This window comes from Bactrocera tryoni, unplaced genomic scaffold, assembly GCF_016617805.1.
Source record: "Bactrocera tryoni isolate S06 unplaced genomic scaffold, CSIRO_BtryS06_freeze2 scaffold_7, whole genome shotgun sequence".
Taxonomy (NCBI): Eukaryota; Metazoa; Arthropoda; class Insecta; order Diptera; family Tephritidae; genus Bactrocera; species Bactrocera tryoni.
In genome coordinates, this window is record NW_024396366.1 from 12,505,489 (window position 1) to 12,525,909 (window position 20,421).

Here is a 20,421-nt window from a genome sequence, read left to right on the forward strand (position 1 = left end):
ATTCAGGAACATGTTTCCATGCAATTTTATGATGAGAACATATACAGCCCGACATATATGTCAAATTCTTATATTGGGTAATAGCCTTGACAGACGAGCAAAATTAATGCGCATTAAGAAATGCTAATGCTTAAGAAATGAAATGCAGACGGCAGAATTCTGCATTTAGACAGCTGATGCTGAAATTAGTTTATTTATTAAAAAAAAAAAACGGGAAATAAAGAGGAAATTATTAATGGCAATTTTGGTAGTTTTGGAAAATCAATATAAATTTAGCGAAAAAAATGTTAAGTAAATTGGAAAATGGATAGCAAACTGTGTCATTTTTTGTCATCTAAAAATATTAAAATTTGTTTTTGTTAACACACTTTCACATAATTTAATTAGCAACATAAAAACTGTTTACGCCTGATGCTGTTAACACAAAGGAGGCGGCAGACTTCAAGCGACATCTGTCAAACAATAGCAAAATTCGATAATTTTTAACCAGTGTTGCCTACTCAAATTTGGTAAATTCAGCTAAATGCACGAAATTTTTGTGCATTACTAATTTGCATTACCATGGGTCAAATGCGCAAGTAAATGTAAATTAGCCCGCTAATGCAAATTAGCGCTGTCGTCTGTTAGGGCTATTAACATGGACAAATGCGCAAGTTAATGCAAATTAAGCCCGCTGTACATATTAGCGCTGTCGTCTGTCAGGGCTATTACTAATTTGCTTTAACATGGGATGCGCATGTTAATGCAAATTAAGTCCGTTAATGCAAATTAGCGCTGTCGTAAATCAGGGCTATAAGCTGAAGTTGGTTTGCAAGGCCACTTGTGATGAAATTAATGTTTTAACCAGAGTTCAAAAAATTAAATACAAAAGCGTATGGTGCCTTAAAATGATATATTTGACCAAAACTTCATTTACATTTTCTCATTTGATGGCTTTTCTTTAAATAGTTTAGACAAAGTGAAAGCCTTTTATCCTCTTTCTGAGGAAGGTTGGGCGAATGAATTTTAAGCTGCGATTATATATTAGATGCTCCTCACATTCATAAAATACGAAGTTTGTACAAATTGTATGGCAAATGTTGAATTTTCTCGGTCTACCTGTATTCTATTTTTGATTGATTTGTTGCGTTATGTTGGTAATTATAACTCTTACTTATGCTGACAATATCGGCTATTTGGAATAAGCTAATTTTTTTCAGCTGTTTCGCTTGAACGCACTTTGGTTTGCTTACTATTTTCCGCCAAAATCGCTAACTTTCTACTAAAAACAGAGTCACGTTAGCATTGCTTTGGAAATCTTTCCAAAGGGTCGTACGATCAATAAAGAATAGTACCAGCAAGTTATGTGCAAATTGAGCAAAGCAACAAAAAGGAAAAACGGCTGATGATTTATCCGTGAATATTAATGTTTGTATGTATGTATGTTGCTGCGACTATGCAGCTGAAGGTAGCAAATGTAAAACCAAAAAAAACTATGAGGGGGTTCTCTTACTTTTGCAAGATTACAGATTGCAAAAATCCTATACCGAAATATACAAGGGCACGAGAGCACCCATTGCAGAATCTAGTGATATATGAACGGCTGATTCGGACAATTTATTGTAAATAACTATTGTGCATGGCTAATGTGAATTGGCGCGCCTTCTGCATTCATTCTTAACAAAAAAACTGTAACAAATCTTTATAATTTAAATAGAAATTATAATATCTATTTAAAACTTACCTTCCTCAACAATTTAATGTCAAAATATGTATGTATTTAAGTAAAATGACAGCTAGCACAGGGTTGCAATTATTTTTTTACGTGTAATTGCAAGAAAATAAACATGGGTTTTGGTCTGACATATTTTACAGCCCTTGCAAATATTCTTCTGCGTGTGTTTGTTATTGTGCCGTTGCATTAGGTGGAAAACTCGTGCACCGTGCAAGGTTTTGTAAGAGCAAGAGAATCCTCCTATTGAATTTACAATATTAAACTATTTACGATGTTTTTTTTTACCACAGAGGGTGAGTTTATGTACATACTTGTATAGCATGTGTATGTAAATATAAATTTAGTTAAATCATGTCAGAGTTTTAGGACGGTTGCTATAAATAATTTTATGGGGAAGACCTTTGTTCTAATGTGACAATAGAATATTCCAATCTTTGTTATATTACTGTGGGCAAAAAGTATTATGACTTTTTTATTGAAACTTCGCACGAAAAGTGCAGTGACATCTGTGCCAAATGTCACGTCAAAATAATTGCCGGGGTATGTCGACGTAAAGGGACCGATTCCGTTCAAAGAAAAATACTTCGTTTAGTGTGATCGTTATAAACTTCTAATTTAATATATAATTGCGTTTATATAAATATGGGTGTGTGTATGTGACCAATATTGGTAATTGTTTTATTTTGTGGGTTAGTATATTTGTAAATAGGATAAACTGCTGTGGATTAAAATTCCTTTTATCCCGTATTTCTGGTTGAGTTGATTGTGTTGTGTTTTTTTTCCTTGTTGACTCTGCTTGTCCCCTCTCTCGACTGTTGAGTGAAGTTGCGGCGGTTGATATTCCTCTGCATTACACCTCTATTACTCTATGTAATTTGTGGGTGTAATACAGAAAAGGAATTTGCTTGGATTAAACAATAATGATTAGTGTTTATTGATGACGAACGACGTCCAGGTCGGCCATCAACATCAACTGATGATCAATATGTCAACAAAATAAAAAACTTGGTGTTTTAGTAACGACTTAACAGTCAGAGGCCTTTGATCGTAGCATTACCGAAAGGATCAGTGAAATCCAGTTTGAAAAATATTTTGGGTCCAAGAAAAGTGCAACTCCGATTTGTTCCAAAATCTCTCAATTTTTCCGAAAAAAAAACCGGCGCGTTGACCAAAATCGTGGGAATGGTGAGCCGACGTCGAAAGAACCACGCCAAAGCAGGGCAAATAGGAAGGTTATGTTGACAGTTTTCTTCGATTATCGAGGAGTGGTGAGCTCCGAATTCCTTCCGACTGGCCAACCTGTCAACAAGGAATACTGTTTGAGTGTTATGTGTCGTTTGCGCTAAGCTGTTCTTAAAAACAGACCGGAATTTTGGACCGACAACTATTGGTTAATGCGATAATGCAACGTCGCACTCAACATCGATTCTTCGTAAGTTTCTCGCCAAATTTTCAACCTATGTCGTGCTGTAACTACCGCATTCACTTGATTTAGCTTCGAGTGACTTCTAGGTATACACTAAACTCAGAAGACCGCTCCGGGGAAACTGCTTTGAGTCAATTGAAGACACTAAACCTGAATCGCCACTGACTTTAACAACTGTTTCGAGGATTGGAAAAAACGTTGGCACAATTGTATTGAGGCCGAGAAGAATTACTTTGAGGGAGCCGGCCTAGATTTTGGAGAAGAAATTAATAATTTTAAAGTTATGAGCAAAGTCTTATTATTTTTTCCTCATAATAGAAAGTCAGGTTAGTGATCAATAACAATCTCGCTGCAAGCACTCACAAGTATGATTTCTTAGACGTAGTTGTTTCCTTAAAAACATTAATCTTAATTTTGTGATGCTTAAATCTCCTGCCGTTTGTGTTATACTATGTTCGGACCGACAACGAAAACATGTTTCCGTGGGAAAAACTGGTTTTCGCACGAAAACTTGTGTTTTCGTCCATGTAAAATCTGTCAAACGAAAACACAGTTTTCGCTGAAAACTACTTGAAAACTTACATTCCACTCATTATAATCGGTGCCTGCTCTAGTTTAATCGATGTTTTTGGAAGTCATATCTTGCCGGCCCTAAATTGTCACTTGATATTTGTTTACATTCCATAAACAAAAACAGCTGTCGCTTGATATTCTCATATTAGGGGGATTCTCTTTCTCTTGCTCTTGCAAAACCTTGCACTGTGCAGAAATTGCAGAATTTTCCTCTTGGTGCAACGGCACAACAACAAACACACGCAGAAAATTATTTGCAATGGCTATAAATATGCAAATTCTTATATTGGGAAATATAACCATATATGTTTATTTTTGTGCCGTTATATATCACTAGATTCTGCAATGGGTGCTCTCTTGGCCTTGCATATTTCGGTATAGGATTTTTGCATTTTGTGTCATCGTGCAATCTTGCAAGAGTAAGAGAATGCCGCTATTGATAGTTGTCAGTGAAAACTCATCGAAAACACACATTGTCGGTCCGAACGACTTAGACACAACATACAAATGTGTTTTCGAAATGTTTTCAATGACGGTGCGAACATTGTATTAAAGGTATATTTATTATTAAAGGGTGATACATTTCCATGTTCCCTACTTTTTTTTTATAAAAGAGCACAAAAACCTCAAATTAATTGGGGAATGTTTATTATCTTTCAAAAGAACGTTCTTTGGCATTTACAATTTGAAAATAATCTCTTTCAAATGTCATTTCGACTAGTAACTGGCGAATGACACACGTGATTTTTGTTCCAAGACCTGAATCGAAGCGAGATTGCCCGCATGGACTTTAATTTTTACGTACATATTTCCAAGGAATCACGATCTTGCTGACCAATCGGAACTGCTTACGCCGTTATAATCGAGTTAACAACAGCGCGCCAGTCGTTTCTTCTTTTCGCAAGGTGGCGCCAATTGGAGATTCCAAGCGAAGCAAGAGCTTTCTCCACCTCTACCTTCCAAAGAAGTGGAAATTATGCTTCCCGGCGGGTACGCCGTCCAATACTTTCAGAGCTGAAGTGTTTTCGTTAATTCGGACGACATTACATAGCCAGCGTAGCCGCTGTCTTTTAATTCGCTGAACTATGTCAATATCGTCGTATATCTTATACAGCTCATCAACGAATGCGATATTCGCCGTGGCCAATTCGCAAAAGACCATAAATCTTTCGCAGAACCTTTCTCTCTAAAATTCGTAACGTCGACTCATCAGATGTTGTCACCGTCCATGCCTCTGCACCATATAGCAGGACGGGAAGTTTTGTTTTTGTTCGTCGAGAGATGACTTTACTTCTCAATTACCTACTTAGTCGGAAGAAGCAACTATCAGCAAGAGAGAGGCTGCCGTTGTTGTTGATACTGGTTCCAAGATAGACGAAATTATCTACAACTTCAATGTTATGACTGTCAACAGTGACGTGGGTGCCTAGTCGCGAATGCGACGACTGTTTGTTTGATGACAGGCGATTTTTCGTCTTGTCTTCGTTCACTGTCAGACCCATTTGCTTCGCTGCTTTATCCATTCTGGAGAAAGAAGATATAACGGCGCGGTTGTTAAGGCCAATGATATCAATATCATCAGCATACACCAGCAGCTGTACATTCTTATAGAAGACGGTGCCTTATATAAGATATTTTCTTCAGAAGTAGGTTAAAGACGTCAAACGAAAGGGTGTCACCTCGTCTGAACAGCCGTATTGGTTTTGCAGAGATACCAAATTCAGACATCGCGACATAAAGACAAATCCTTTTCGTGCTGTCAAATTCTCATTCGAGGCCGTAGATAAGTTTTCATTGGGGCATATTTTACGTGTCGGGTCTCAAACCCAGATCACAATCCTTAGGAAGATGGTTCGCCTTCTCACTTTTGATCGCCCTCAAACGGATGTTTCTTGGCTACCCAGAGGATACTTGGCCAAAGAACGGAAGTTGTGAGCTGCTTGAGCCATATGTAAAAGAACTGTTTCTGGCCACTCCCATGTGAATGGTGATCAAAGGGCTTCCCCTCCCTACTACACATGACTCCATCCTCTCTTTTTGCTACTAATTCATTTTATAAAATAAAAAATTGGTGTATAAAGCTAAACTTATAAAAAGAACCTTTGTTTTATAAATGAAAATCTACTTTTTATGCGTAAATGCATCACCACATGCCCAAAACTTTGCTCACGAATTTATCGTATGTGCCATTAAATGGCAATATTTAAAAAATAAGCAAAGTTGGTATTTAAATTTTGGCTGGTATATTCCGTTGGTTGACTATTGTTGCACATATTTACCCAGCAATGTCTCACGCCAAATTCGAAAATAAAAACAAAAAAAACACTCCTGGAAAATTTCAAAAATAAAAATTCTTTCAAGCATATTTGCGTGCAGAGCATGCGTGTGCAAATTCAAACCTTGATTTAAACCCAAATTATTTACCAGGTTGTTGATTTTTTACAGGTATTTAAAAACGGTTCAGCTATCATTTATTATTTTGAATATATATTCATATATTTTTCTAGTGTTAAGTCAGTGTCGATTGAATTTCTTATAAAGTTTAATTATTAACATTAAAACTGAAGTGAAAAGTGTGCTATTTGGTCTACATTGAATTCATACAAAACATATTTCTGTGCATAACATACTCCTGTCACCAAATTTGGTGGACGTTCGGTCATTGTTTGCTATAAATCAAAATATCTTTCGAAGAAGATTGTAGGGCCGATAGGCCCAGGTGCAGAGAGGACAAACTGCAGATGCTCCACTGGTTGCATCTGGCCGTGAACCTAGATTTGGTCTAGGCCATTCTAGTTACCAAAGTGGATATAATAAATTATTTACCCAGTTGAGTATTCCAATATATATTAAAAACAATTTTATTCAGAACCTTAAGATTTATATGCTTTTTTTCGTTGTCACTGTTCTTCGTAATTACATGAGACAATGAGTTCACAATTCTAAAATTGGTTTTTAAAATTTTGTTTTTATAAACAGGAAACACTAATACAGGAATAAAACATTGTATCAAGACTTAACCTTTGCAGTTCTTCGCCGGCGTGTTTGAATAGCTCGGGCAGTAATCCATTGGCCCCCGCCGCTTTGTCGTTCTACAGACGGGTAATTGCCATTCGAACTTCTTCATGGCCGGGCAATGGAACGTCTGCTTCATCGTCATTGATTGGTGAATCGGGTTCGCATTCTCCTGACGTTATACTTTCACTGCTGTTCAGCAGGCTGGAGAAATGTTCCCTCCACAATTTTAGTATGCTCTGAGCATCTATTACTAGATAACCTTTGGAAGTTCTACAAGAGTAAGCTCCGGTCTTGAAACCTTTTGTTAGTCGCCTCACCTTTTCATAGAATTTTGGAACATTACCCCTGTCGGCCAGCTTGTCAAGCTCTTCGTATTCACGCATTTCGGCCTCTCTCTTTTATTATCTGCAAATGTGTCTCACTTCCCTCGTTCAACTCTCGATGTCTATCCCATCTCGCGAAGGCGAGTTAAACTGAGAAAACGAAACATCCCCTACGCAGAGTGGTGCGCAGTTTTTGGGATCCGCCACGTAAAACCGCCCCCAATGAACAGTGACGCCGAGCTCACGAGCTTCAATTTCAGGCTTTTAATAGTCGCTTACCATGCCACGATAACGGTCGCAATTGACGGTTACGTTCTCACCTGCTTCTTTTTTGAAGAAATATGGACCGTGGGCTCCACCGTCCCATAAATCACACCATACCGTGGTTTTTTCTGGATGAAATGGCAACTCTTGACTCCTCAGGTTGCTCTTCGTTTCAAATGCGGCAATTTTGCTTGTTTCCATACCTATTGAGCCAGAAAAAGGCCTCATCGCTGAACAAAATTTGGCTCGAAAGTTGGTATCTTCTTGGAACTTTCCAAGTGATCATAGAGCGAAGTGATGGCCTCTTGCACAAGCGCCGAGTCAATTCTCCACGGCCTTCGTATACGCTCTTAGATAAGTAAGTTATCTACATTATCTTTGAAAATAACGGCAACACCGGTGGCATTCGATGTGCATATATGTACATATGTATATATACTATATGTACATACATATGTATGTATATATACTATGTGTACAAGTTGTTGAATTGGTCAGTCTTAGATTTGCAGATACTTGAATTTTAATAAACTCAAAAGCTAGTTCTTTATTTCCCAACATTGGGATTAAAAATTGAAAAACAAATTGAGTTTATTTAAATTCATGTAACTGCAAATCTAAGGCTGAACAATTCGGGCGTATGACTAACTTAGCGTATACTTTTTTCATAATGTCAGACAACTTGTACATGTTGGGATTAGAAAATTCAAATTTTAAGATTTAAGTTACTTTTTTAATATTTAATCTCAAATATTGGGTAAAAAAATATTTAATCCCACATTCCGGATTGAAAAAGAAAAATAATATTCCACATATATTTTTAAGTTTTTAATCCCAACATCGGAACTAAAAAATTAAGATATCATTTTTGCTCCCAACATCATGAACAAAAAATTTAAATTTTAATCCAAAGTGTTTGAATTAAAAAATTTGCAAATTTGAGTAGGAGCTGACAAATGCAGAATTACCTTAGAAAAGTTGGATATGTTTAAAGTTTTTCAAAAATAGGCTAAGAAATTCTGTATACATATTAAAACATCACATTATTTTTAAGAGATGATGCGAAATGCTTAATACTATTGTGTTGCGTTCGATACAATCCCGTATACAACTAAAATTTTCTTTTAGGTTCTACAAAGGTTGATTAAATCAAGGGGAAAATCTCAAGCTAAAAATCTTTCAGTTCAAATGGTTGCTGCTGAAAAACTAGCGCAGTGTCCCTCAGAGATGTTTGATGTGATACTTGACGAAAATCAACTGGAGGATGCATGTGAGCATATTGCTGAATACCTAGAGGTAAGTATTTTAAAATTCTTAAAAGCGTAGATATAAACATTTTATTTATCTTATCTTTTCCTTGTACATATTAAAAATGGGTTGTTTCATAATGGCATACAATGTTACGTAGACTATTTAAAGTGTAAACATAGTGGATTTAAACTGAACTGGGCTGAGGATATTGATGTATATAGAAACAAGGAAATATAAACGCAAAATATTTAATTATTCATCAATATTTATTTTGTCGCCTTCAAAGTAATTCCCACCAAATGTAATACACTTATGCCAACGATTTTGTCAGTCCTCGAAACACTTTTCATAAGCACTTTTTGGAGCGTATTTGGCTTTAAATTCGGTCACAACCGTATTATTTTTGAAAAAAGTTTAGCTATATCAAGTGGAGCAAGAACGAGTTTCATACCCAAAATATCCCTCAAAATCATTCGTACGGACTCGCAAGAGATATCGCGCTCTGTTGCTATCTCGCTAACACTTGCTTGACGATTTTCAAGCACATATCCTTCACTTGTTTATACCCTGAACAGGGTATATTAAGTTTGTCACGAAGTTTGTAACACCCAGAAGGAATCGTGGAAGACCCTATAAAGTGTCGAGCTGAGTCGATTTAGCCATGTCCGTCTGTCTGTCCGTCCGTCTGTCTGTCTGCATATATACGAACTAGTCCCTCATTTTTTAAGATATCGTTTTGAAATTTTGCAAACGTCATTTTCTTTTCATGAAGCTGCTCATTTGTCGGAACGGCCTATATCGGACCACTATAACATATAGCTGCCATATAGCTGGTATATATTATTTCCTAAAGCAACAATGTAATCTCCGAAGAAATTGATCAGATCGGTTAACTATAGCATATAGCTGCCATACAAACTGAACGATCGGTATCAAGTTCTTGTATGGACAACTTTCACATTTGACAAGATATATTCACGAAATTTGGTATATATTATTTTCTAAAGCAACAATGTAATCTTCGAAGAAAATGTTCAGATCGGTTGACTATAGCATATAGCTGCCATACAAACTGAACGATCGGAATCAAGTTCTTGTATGGACAACTTTCACATTTGACAAGATATATTCACAAAATTTGGTATATATTATTTCCTAAAGCAACAATGTAATCTCCGAAGAAATTGATCAGATCGGTAGACTATAGCATATAGCTTCCGTACAAACTGAACACATAGTTACTAACAGAAATGCACCCGTGAAGGGTATTTAGCTTCGGTGCAACCGAAGTTAACGTTTTTTCTTGTTTTTTTTTTTTTTAATATTTTCAAACAATTTCCTTGTTCGATATTTTTATCCATTGTAAAAATCGCAACGCACTACTTGCTATAAACAAACAGGTTGACAAATCGCGCACATATTGGGCACAGTAATTATGGACAGTCCTAACCACTTATCAAAATACTTTTTTTTAAATATCATTTAAATACAATTTCAGGGTGTTTTTTTCACAATGTACTATTGCTGACCACATATTAATTTTAGTAATGCTTTACAAAATGTTGTAACAATGTATATCATTCTATAACGATAAATCTATTATATTTCTCTGCTATTTAGTAGAACTGAAGTACGGTACCATTATGATTCACATAAAATAAGAAAACCTGTCACCAACTAACCAAATATTTTTATTTAATATTGGGTACTAGTATAACATAAACATAGAACTTTACTTCTTGAATTTTTGTGTTGTGATTATTTAAAGCAAATAGCCTTTGTTTATTTTTTTAGAGACTAGGTTTATTCTGCCTAATGATCCCTAACAGAATGTGCTAAAAAAGGTATTTAAGAAAGTTCCTCATTATCATTAATTGAAAGATAAAGCATTCGTTAATTGCACACTACAATTGAAGTTTGTTTATCGACGATAATTCCTCTTGCAATTTTTTACATAGGAATGCACGATTATATTTAAAACATGTATATATAGTACATATAAAAACATGTTTTTTTAACCACAAAATCATGAAAAAAACTAAGAAAAAAATTTTACATTACGGAATAATATTTTTTCGGAAAAGGAAACACCCTACGAAATAACACAACCTGTACAGCTGCTGGCGTATGCCGATGATATTGATATCATCGGCCTCAACACCCGCGCCGTTAGTTCTGCTTTCTCCAGGCTGGACAAGGAAGCACAGAAAATGGGTCTGGCAGTGAACGAGGGCAAGACGAAATATCTCCTGTCATCAAACAAACAGTCGTCGCACTCGCGACTTGGCACTCACGTCACTGTTGACAGTCATAACTTTGAAGTCGTAGATAATTTGGTTTATCTTGGAACCAGCGTAAACACCACCAACAATGTCAGCCTAGAAATCCAACGCAGGATAACTCTTGCCAACAGGTGCTACTTCGGACTGAGTAGGCAATTGAGAAGCAAAGTCCTGTCTCGACAAACAAAAACCAAACTCTATAAGTCACTCATAATTCCCGTCCTGCTGTATGGTGCAGAGTCTTGGACGATGTCAACAACTGATGAATCGACGTTGCGAGTTTTCGAGAGAAAAGTTCTGCGAAAGATTTATGGTCCTTTGCGCGTTGGCCACGGCGAATATCGCATTCGATGGAACAAAAAGCTGTACGAGATATATGACGACATTGACATAGTTCAGCGAATTAAGAGACAGCGGCTACGCTGGCTAGGTCATGTTGTCCGGATGGACGAAAACACTCCAGCTCTGAAAATATTCGACGCAGTACCCGCCGGGGGATGCAGAGGAAGAGGAAGACCTCCACTTCGTTGGAAGGACCAAGTGGAGAAGGACCTAGCTTCGCTTAGAATATCCAATTGGCGCCACGTAGCGAAAAGAAGAAACGACTGGCGCGTTGTTGTTAACTCGGCTATAATCGCGTAAGCGGTTTCTACGCCAATTAAGAAGAAGAAGAAGTACATTATTGGAATGTGAAGAAAAAGTAATTTTGCTGGTTCGCAAATACTTTTGGCAAAACTTCATTTTAAAAAATTTTGCAAACGAATTTTACTTCCCCTCATAGAAAACTATATTAAAGTGTTCATTAAAAGAGATATACATATGTACGTACATATCAGACATAAACTTAACCGAAGATACTAAATTTATTGTATTGATTTGTTGTAGAAAACATAAATTTGAAGATAGCATCCGATGACATCAGGGATATGATATTAATAGCCCAATTCAGGGGTCGAATCGTTACATCCGTGAACGTATCACTCGTCATGTAAAAGCCTATATTTTGTATATCGTGATCGTAACGCTTCTATCGTAATCTGGCATGATGATATGATATCCGTATCCACAAATTACCAATCGTAATAGACAAATTTATGAAAATATGAGCAAATTTTTTTAAATTTAATGTTTTTTATAATTTTTAGTAATAAAGAACATAAATAAGAAACTAATGAATGGAATATCTCATTAAAAATTAAAAATTTATTTATATGAACAAAATTTTTGTATTTTAGTTGACATTAAAAATAAAATTATTTACAAGGTAAAGGACATATACATTTTTGAATTAAATTTATTAAAGAATACATTATTTGGTCTCTTATCGTTTGGTCGATTGCATTGAGGCGGTTCGCTACCCCGGTGTCCATTTCTTGTGTGTGATAAGAATCGCAATTTTGAGGGTCGTAACCTATTGTATATTTTATGCAGATTTTATGTAATGCCACACAAACGTTAGCAAATCTTCCACTTTTGTGGGGTGATACCTTCCTGTCTTGCCATATCCTAAAATTCCCCACCGTCTTTTTAAGATTCCAATGCTTTGTTCAACGATACATCTACAAAGAAAATTTTGTTAATTAGGATTCATAATTTTATTTTTTTATACCTGCGTAATTGCTACAATCTCTTAGCTATCTCCGCACTTCACTAGAGCTCATATAAAAAAAACAAAGTTGGATCCATTTTGATATTTAATTAGCTTTTGTTAGTTTATTGAAAATTTCGCAACAGTTTTGACAGTTCCAGATCTATTGTGACCTAAAAATACGATCCAAAGCAATGTGGAATTTAAAAACTATTGTTAATTGAAAATACATTACGATCCGTTTGCTATCATATGTCATAACGCCAGTCACCGCATACGATTGACGTATCACGTAATTTTCTTTCGTATGTTTGCCGATCCGTGCACGGATGTAACGATTCGATCCCAGTAAGCAGTCTCTAGTTACAATTTAAAAGATTAGAAGTAAGTTCTCAATTTGCGACAAGTTACTATTAACAATACAGTCTCTAGTTTTTAGTCACAAACTATTGTCTCAAATTTATCACAGGATAGCTACATAGCAGGTAACAAAACTAAAAACTTCTTGTTTGTAATTTTGAATAAACTGACATTCAATTTCGTAACTATTGTGATTCAAAGTTGGAAAGAGGCGAAATGAGCACCGAGGACAATACAGGCAGTATACACCCTAACGAAGCGAACACTGATCAAAACAACGAATTGCTGATTCTGGGGAGTATTTGAGAGTTCTCTAATCGAAATTAAACCGAATTTTTACGTCAGTGTGTGACACTAGAATCATGGCTCCATCATTTCACACTGAAGTCTAATCGACATGCATTTTATAAATCAGTCCTTAAGAGTAAAAAGCCGAAAAAGTCGGCTGGCACGGTAATGGCATCAGTCCTTTGGGATATCCATGGTATAATATTCATCGACTGATTACTGAGCCATTGCACTTTTTCCTTTGCCTGTCTATTCTACGAAAATTTGTGTTCTTCCGCATTAGCTCTGTGTTGTTAGTTTTTTTTCTTTTTTTTTTTTTTGAAGTAATAAAATTTTCAAATGATTCTTATATGCAGTTTGAACGCATGCTTATGACTTGAAATATAATTTTGGTATTTATGAATTATATTGACTTTTAACATAAAGAGATAAAAATCATTCTATAGTAATTTAATATCTGTTATGTCTATGGCATGTCTATTTTTATACATACATACATCTCTAAATAACGAAAAGTGACAGCTTATTAGATCTCTTCGTTTTCAATTGAACGCTTATTGTGACTGTCGAACATTGAATTCTAAAATCGCCTTAAGTCATAAAAATTGCTTTTAATTCAAAATTTCAAATTTAGAGATTTGTAACAGTATCAAAGTACTGAATTCCGATTTAAGACCAAATACTAAACAAACTCCATCCATGTTTTGCGGTAACCCATTAATACGTAAATAAAGTTTGTTAGAATAACAAAAACTATTATATCTACAAGGTAGGTTCCAAAGTAAACAGGGCTTTTTGAATCTATCGCTGGCGGCGCCATCTATATATTATATTATCTATATATTTCATGACATTTCATTAATTGGAAGTGAAGATGTTGCGTTTTAAGTGTCAGTATGTTTGTGTTAACGGTGCGAAAATGAGCTTCGAATAAAGAGCCAACATTAAATTTTGTTTTAAAATTGGTAAAACTTTTACCGAAACGTTTCAATTGATGAAACAAGTTTATGGCGATGATTGGCTATACCGTAGCAGAGTGCACGAGTGGTTTAAACGTTTTCAAAGTGGTCGTGAGGACATAAATGACGACATATTGATCGCCAATAAAAATCCGTGATCACCGGAATTTCCATTGAAACTGTGCGTGAATTCATCAAAAATCAGCCGAAATCATCATTGAAATTCATGGAAATGGAATTGAACATCTCCAAAAGATCGATTTATCGCATTTTGACCCAACATTTGGGCTTACGGAAGGCGTGTGCACGGTTTGTTCCGCACAAATTGACTGACAACCAAAAATTGGTCAGAATTCAACATTCGAAGTACATCATTAAACCGATTGAAGCAGAAAGAGATTTTGAATAAAATAAATTGATTTAGCCGAAAAGCCCATTTGTTCTGTTTGTTTTGTAAGTCCTGTTTACTTTGGAACGCACTTTGTAGTTACTTGTTTTCCTTTAATAAATACCCACACAGGAAAAAGTCTAACGGTACGATATCACACGATCTTGGTGGCCAATCGACCGGCCAAAAACCTAAAATTATCTGCTCACCGAAGTGTTCTCTCAATAAATCCATTGATTGATGTGATGTGTGGGAAGTAGTGATAAGCGAAGTAACGATTTTTTACTTTCAGTGAAAAGAGCGATTTCGATTTTTAAATCATAGTGATTTTTTATTGCTATTGCGATCTCTACTTTTCCTTATAACATAGATATGTTAAGTAGTTCTAACCTGCAATAAAGCCAAGATAAAAATATATTATCTGAAATAAAAGGAATTAATTTTAATGTAATCCTTTAATTTTCCATAAATTTAAAATTAATAATTTGTATATTCAGCAAAATTCAATCAACATGTATTTTTTATTTATTAATACTAATTAATATTAATATTTTATTAAATTAAATATCATGAAACTAAGTTTTCAAATTAAAAATATACTCTTTATTTCAAATCGCATATGTTCAAATCTAAAATGGAAAAAATTATTTGATTTTCAAAAATAAACAGTTTTTTCACTCTTTAGATTGAAAATAATATTAATATAAGTATATAGTTAAGTAAGAACAAGTAAAAAATTAGCTCAAATATACATTAAATATAAATTTTATAATCAAAACTGAAAAAACTCTTCACTATTAGCTTGAAAAAAAAAAAACCGCTCGCAGGGAACCGATTACGCTAAACATCCTAATTTTATCCGAGTTATGGGAGACAGATAAAGATATTTATATTTGTTGTGCTGCCACCATTTGAAGGGGTCCGCATTTTGAGCAATTATTTCCTCTTCCAAATAACGCTGAACCTCGATAACGGCTCTTGAATTACTAGTACCTCGCGGCTTGTTTGACACCATATTGGTGTCTATATAGCTCCTTGAAAACTCTGAGGTTTCTATTTGTGGTTCTTGGGGTTCATTTGCTTGGGCTTTTTGAATTACTCTACTTACATCTATGATTTTTAATTATTTAATTGGATATGACTATCCAAGAATGATGCCATGCCTAGAGTGTTGCTCTTTTCGGTATTCCCGAATCTGTCATTTATACCATATAGTAATTCAAAAGCCACTGCTTTTACTGGATCTACATAAGTATTGGCTTGTGGCCACTTAGTAAACACGCTTTTGGGACCATTTACAATAGAGATAACCATTGATCCAGTGCAATATTTTTGGCCGCTTATTTCTTTTGTAGTGTATTCAAAAGGTTTTAATACAGTAAGTAAATCCTTTAACAGCAACCATTCGTCAGGATTAATTCGGAATAATTCCTTATCTATGAGCGCGACAGTACTTTTAACAGCATCTTCCACTTTAATAAAACGTTCAAGCATATAAAATATAGAATTCCAGCGAGTATCAACACTGAATTAGTTTTAAAGGTTCGGTACCAGCATTGCGTTGAAAACTCATAAATTTTTAATTTTTAGAAGTGCTTCTTCTGAAATGTGCGACAATTTTTTTACTTTTTGTAAAACAGTATTAACGTCATTGCCACTTATACTTGCTTTAACAATTAAATTTAACGTATGCGCAAAACAGCCGAAGTGGCGTAGTTTGAGCTAATTTTTCAAGACACTGTTTATATTGTTGCGTTATTAGATACTGCAAATATTATTTTATCAAATACACCGCACTCAGTTGAGATTTTTTGTATTTGCTCGGCTAAGTTTTTGGCAGTATGTGTCTCACGCATTGGACAGCTCTCCAGTAATATATTATTAAATTCAAAATGTCAATGCTAAAAGGTTGTAGTCCTTAATGAAGAGCATTAGCAACGCATCATCAATTTCTTTTTTTGCCTTTGCAGAAATCTTCACATTACATTTCCCGGCAGTTATTCTAGATTGGTGCAGAACAGGCTCGACTCTGAAATCATATTTAAATCTCTTAACCGAAGTAAAAGTATTATGTTTTACCGTATTGTACATTTGTTTTCGTAACTTCATGCTATTCATCTGAATCTACCGTTGATATAATAGCTACTTTTTCCACGGTCGCTGCTCCAGGATCGTATTCGACGTTTTATAAGATATATCATTTTTGCAAATTTTGCATTTTGCATGAGTTTCATATTGCTTCAAAAAATTGCTCCATTTCACTTCGTTTTTTATTTATTTGAAAAGCTATTTTCACAATATTTATTAAATTTAAAAGTATTCAAAATATTTATTTTAAGCAATCGTTCAACGGAATTAAATAAAACACAATACTCATATATTCATAGTGAAAAAGTATTCAAAATCACAATTTCTGCCTCTAATCACCACACGCAATTTTTGTTTATCAGCTGGTGCCAATTGTAAATTATATTCACAGTGAAAGAGTGGCATGTATAAAAATCACCAATCACAGTCATAAAATCACCGGTGGTGAATTATCGCCCACCACTAGTGGGAAGTAGCGCCGCTTGTTGAAAGCAAATGTCGCCGAGATCACGAGCTTTAATTTCTGATATCAAAATGTCGTTTATCACAGCGCAATAACGGTCGCCAGTAACGTTCTCACCTGCTTCATTTTTGAAGAAATATGGAGCCATGATTCCACCGGCTCACAAACCACACCAAACCGTTGTTTTTGTGGATGAAATGGCAGCTCTTGAATCTCTTTACGTTGCTTTTCGTCCCATATGTGGCAATTTTGTTTGTTTACATATCCATTAAGCCAAAAATGGGCCTAATCGCTGAACAGTATTTGGCTCGAAAACATCGGGTCTTCTTGGAACTTTAGAAGTGACCATAGAGCGAAGCGATGTCGCTAAGGAAGGTCGAGCTGCTTCAGTTCTTGTACAAGCTGTATTTTGTAGGGTTTGAATTAACGTAAAATGTGCCAAGTCGTTCTAAAAGTTAGTCCGAGTTGTTGCGACGAATCGACTCTCCACTAATAACGAATGATGGGTCTGAAGATGGTTGATGGTCCGGATGATTGCGAATAGTACGCTCAGTAGGTCAATGGTGATGATAAGTTGAGAAAAGCACGCGAAATACATTACCTATAGAACGTGAATTTTCATAATAAAGTTGAACTATTTGTAAACGTTGTTCAGGCCTTGAATTGCCTAACAATACTGAAAAAAGCAACATGACAGCTTGACCCGATTCACGCACAATCTGCCAAGAAAACGCTATTGAAAAAAGCACCTCTACTAAGATCACCTGTTATTATATTGTTATTATAACAAGTTACACGAGTATAAAAAATTAGTTGTTACTTGGCTGTCGAATGTTTAAATTTTAGTCATCTGACGAGCGGCACATGAAATTTTATAATGTTTAATTATTATAATGTTATGAAAAAACTGATAAAAAAATCATGGCAAATAATGTATTGTCAGTGGCTAAATGAGCTTCAGTCCCCTGCCCCACCTGACACATAACCAACACCGAACACCTAACCACAACAATAATCCAGAACACTCTACACTCACCGCATCAAAATATACGTCACTAGCACTCTTCATTCACCACACTCATCTCTACACCACCTACAATCCACATCACACATAACTACTTTGCCACTGCATTTTTCACCTCAACCAAAAGGGAACAAAAGGGGCGGAGAAACAAGTTCACCGACACTTCTTTTTGCGATCCGCTAACCATCAGCCGTGCGAGTAATCCCGAGCGACAACATATTGTGCGAACATTCATTTTTTTCGAGTGAAATCTATAAATTGTACACAAAGTTAAAGCACAATAAAATTTTTGTAAGTTTCTGGCGGAATTGTGTGTTACCTCTTTTTTATATAAGGTTCCGAACGGTGAGTGCGAGGAAATTAACTGATAAAAACATGGTCCTTCGAGCCTACAGAAAGGCACTATAGAAAAAAAAAAAAAAAGAAAACCAAATTAAAAATTTAAAGGCATAAAAGTGCAGTGACATTAAACATACAAAAAACGAAAGAAAAACAATACAACTAACTTTAGGTGAAGTGAAAAGTTATGACCACTGCTGTGCAAAAAAGGATATAACAAGAAATATATACATACAGAAACAAAATTAACTTTAAAAACAATATACATATATGTAAAAATAAAAAAAAAGAGAAAAATAATTTTTTTAAACAAATTATTTAAAAAGTAACCAAAATCAAACGAGCGCGCCGCGTTATAAAAACCTAATACATAATTCGGGCGCGATCGGCCAAAAAACATTAATAACAACACACACCAGGAAAACCGGAACACACAGGCGCGGGACAACAGGACGGAAAAACCGGCACACAGGCGCGGAACAACAGGACGGGAGAACCGGAGCATTAGGCATAGCGCTATTTCAAAATCTTACTTTCCCCCCAAAACCCCTTGAGGCGTGATAAAGTAAGTGTATCGTTTTCATTTATATTTATTATATGTATGTACATATGTATGATAACCAACGGATTTATATTTAAGATAATCCGTTTGAACGGCACAAACCGCTCAAATTTTAATTATATATATCATCTATATATATAAAACAGTAACAAAAAAAATCTTTTATTTGCCTATTTGCTTACCCCTGTGTTACGAACACACGTAAGAAGCTAATCAAACAACAATTTAATTTCAAGTATCCACTTGCAAGATTTTCCGCAATACTCCTTCTGTTCTTCAAAACAGCAAGCAGTATATCAAAAATAAATAAGCAAAAGGCACAATAAAAAGACAAGAAGAGAAAGAAAAGAAATAATCAATTCGAACATACGTACATACATATCCACTAAAAACGACTCCGTATTATATTATACGAAGTTAAAAATTTTAATATCGTAACAAGAGGTGAACACTTACGCATGGTGAACTCTCTTTTTATTCGTGTCGCGCAATAACAACAGACCGCAAAAACAATACCATCATTATATACAAGTAAATATACTTAAATATAATTGAATCTATATGCAGAAAAGGGGAGTATTAAATATAAAATTATCAAATTTGAATATTTGTAATAATTATCCAACATTTATCGATATTTATTAATACATAAACGGGCCGGTACAACAACAAATATATACATATACTAACATTGGCAAATATTTCCTTTTGTCTTCGCTGCATACTTTTTATTATATTATAGCGCATACATACAGGCCAGGCACATATACATACAAGGGTATTGACGCCTGTAACTACGAAAGTGCATACGAGGGCATTCGGATAAGTCCGCAAACAAAAATAAAAAAAAAATATATATATATATATGTATGTATATATGTACATACACCCGCGGCCAAGCGTAACTAACCATTAAGAAATTTCTAGCGAACACGTGTTCTATCACTCATTGTAACGGTACTTGTTGCGGTAATGGAATTTTTCCGTTAAGTTTTAACGAAGTGATCTCTGACTTACCCAAATATAAAATATTAAAAAAAAAATAAGTTCTGTCAAAAAAGTAAAAGTAAACCAGAACTAAAAAAAATGTTAGAAAGTGTTTGGGAGGAGGAAATTTCAAGCAGTGTTTTGGAGAAACTTGTTGGGTCAATGCCTGCTCGTATCGAAGCTGTAATATCCGCTAGAGGTGCTAGCCATATTAGATTTCCCGTTATTCTTTTTGAATATGTTGTAATTCCATTTTCAATTGAAACAAAAAATGTTGTTAAGTTATTAGAAGAATTAGTAATAATGAAATCAAAGACTTGTGTGCAAATAAAAAAAAGTTGTCTCAATTTAATTTTACAAATGGGCCAGATTAAAATCAACAGTTAACCAAATATATTCGAGCCATCTATATATTCCCCGTATTCTATTAAATCCATGAAAAAGTTACCCAAAGAACGAAAAAATTGAAAATAATCAAAAAATATCAAGTGGTAAGTTACGCTTGGCCGCGGGTGTATATATAT

General features: G+C 35.0%; 1 protein-coding gene across 9 annotated transcripts in view; it reads left to right on the forward strand.

The window, feature by feature from the left end:
* Positions 1–20,421, forward strand: part of LOC120781719 (voltage-dependent L-type calcium channel subunit beta-2) — a 616,781-nt gene that overhangs the window by 376,994 nt on the left and 219,366 nt on the right. For all 9 annotated transcript variants that reach the window (XM_040113958.1, XM_040113956.1, XM_040113952.1 and 6 more), the window contains one exon: positions 8,447–8,614. In XM_040113958.1, coding sequence (XP_039969892.1) covers positions 8,447–8,614 — 168 coding nt within the window. The remainder of the gene's footprint in view (positions 1–8,446; positions 8,615–20,421) is intronic.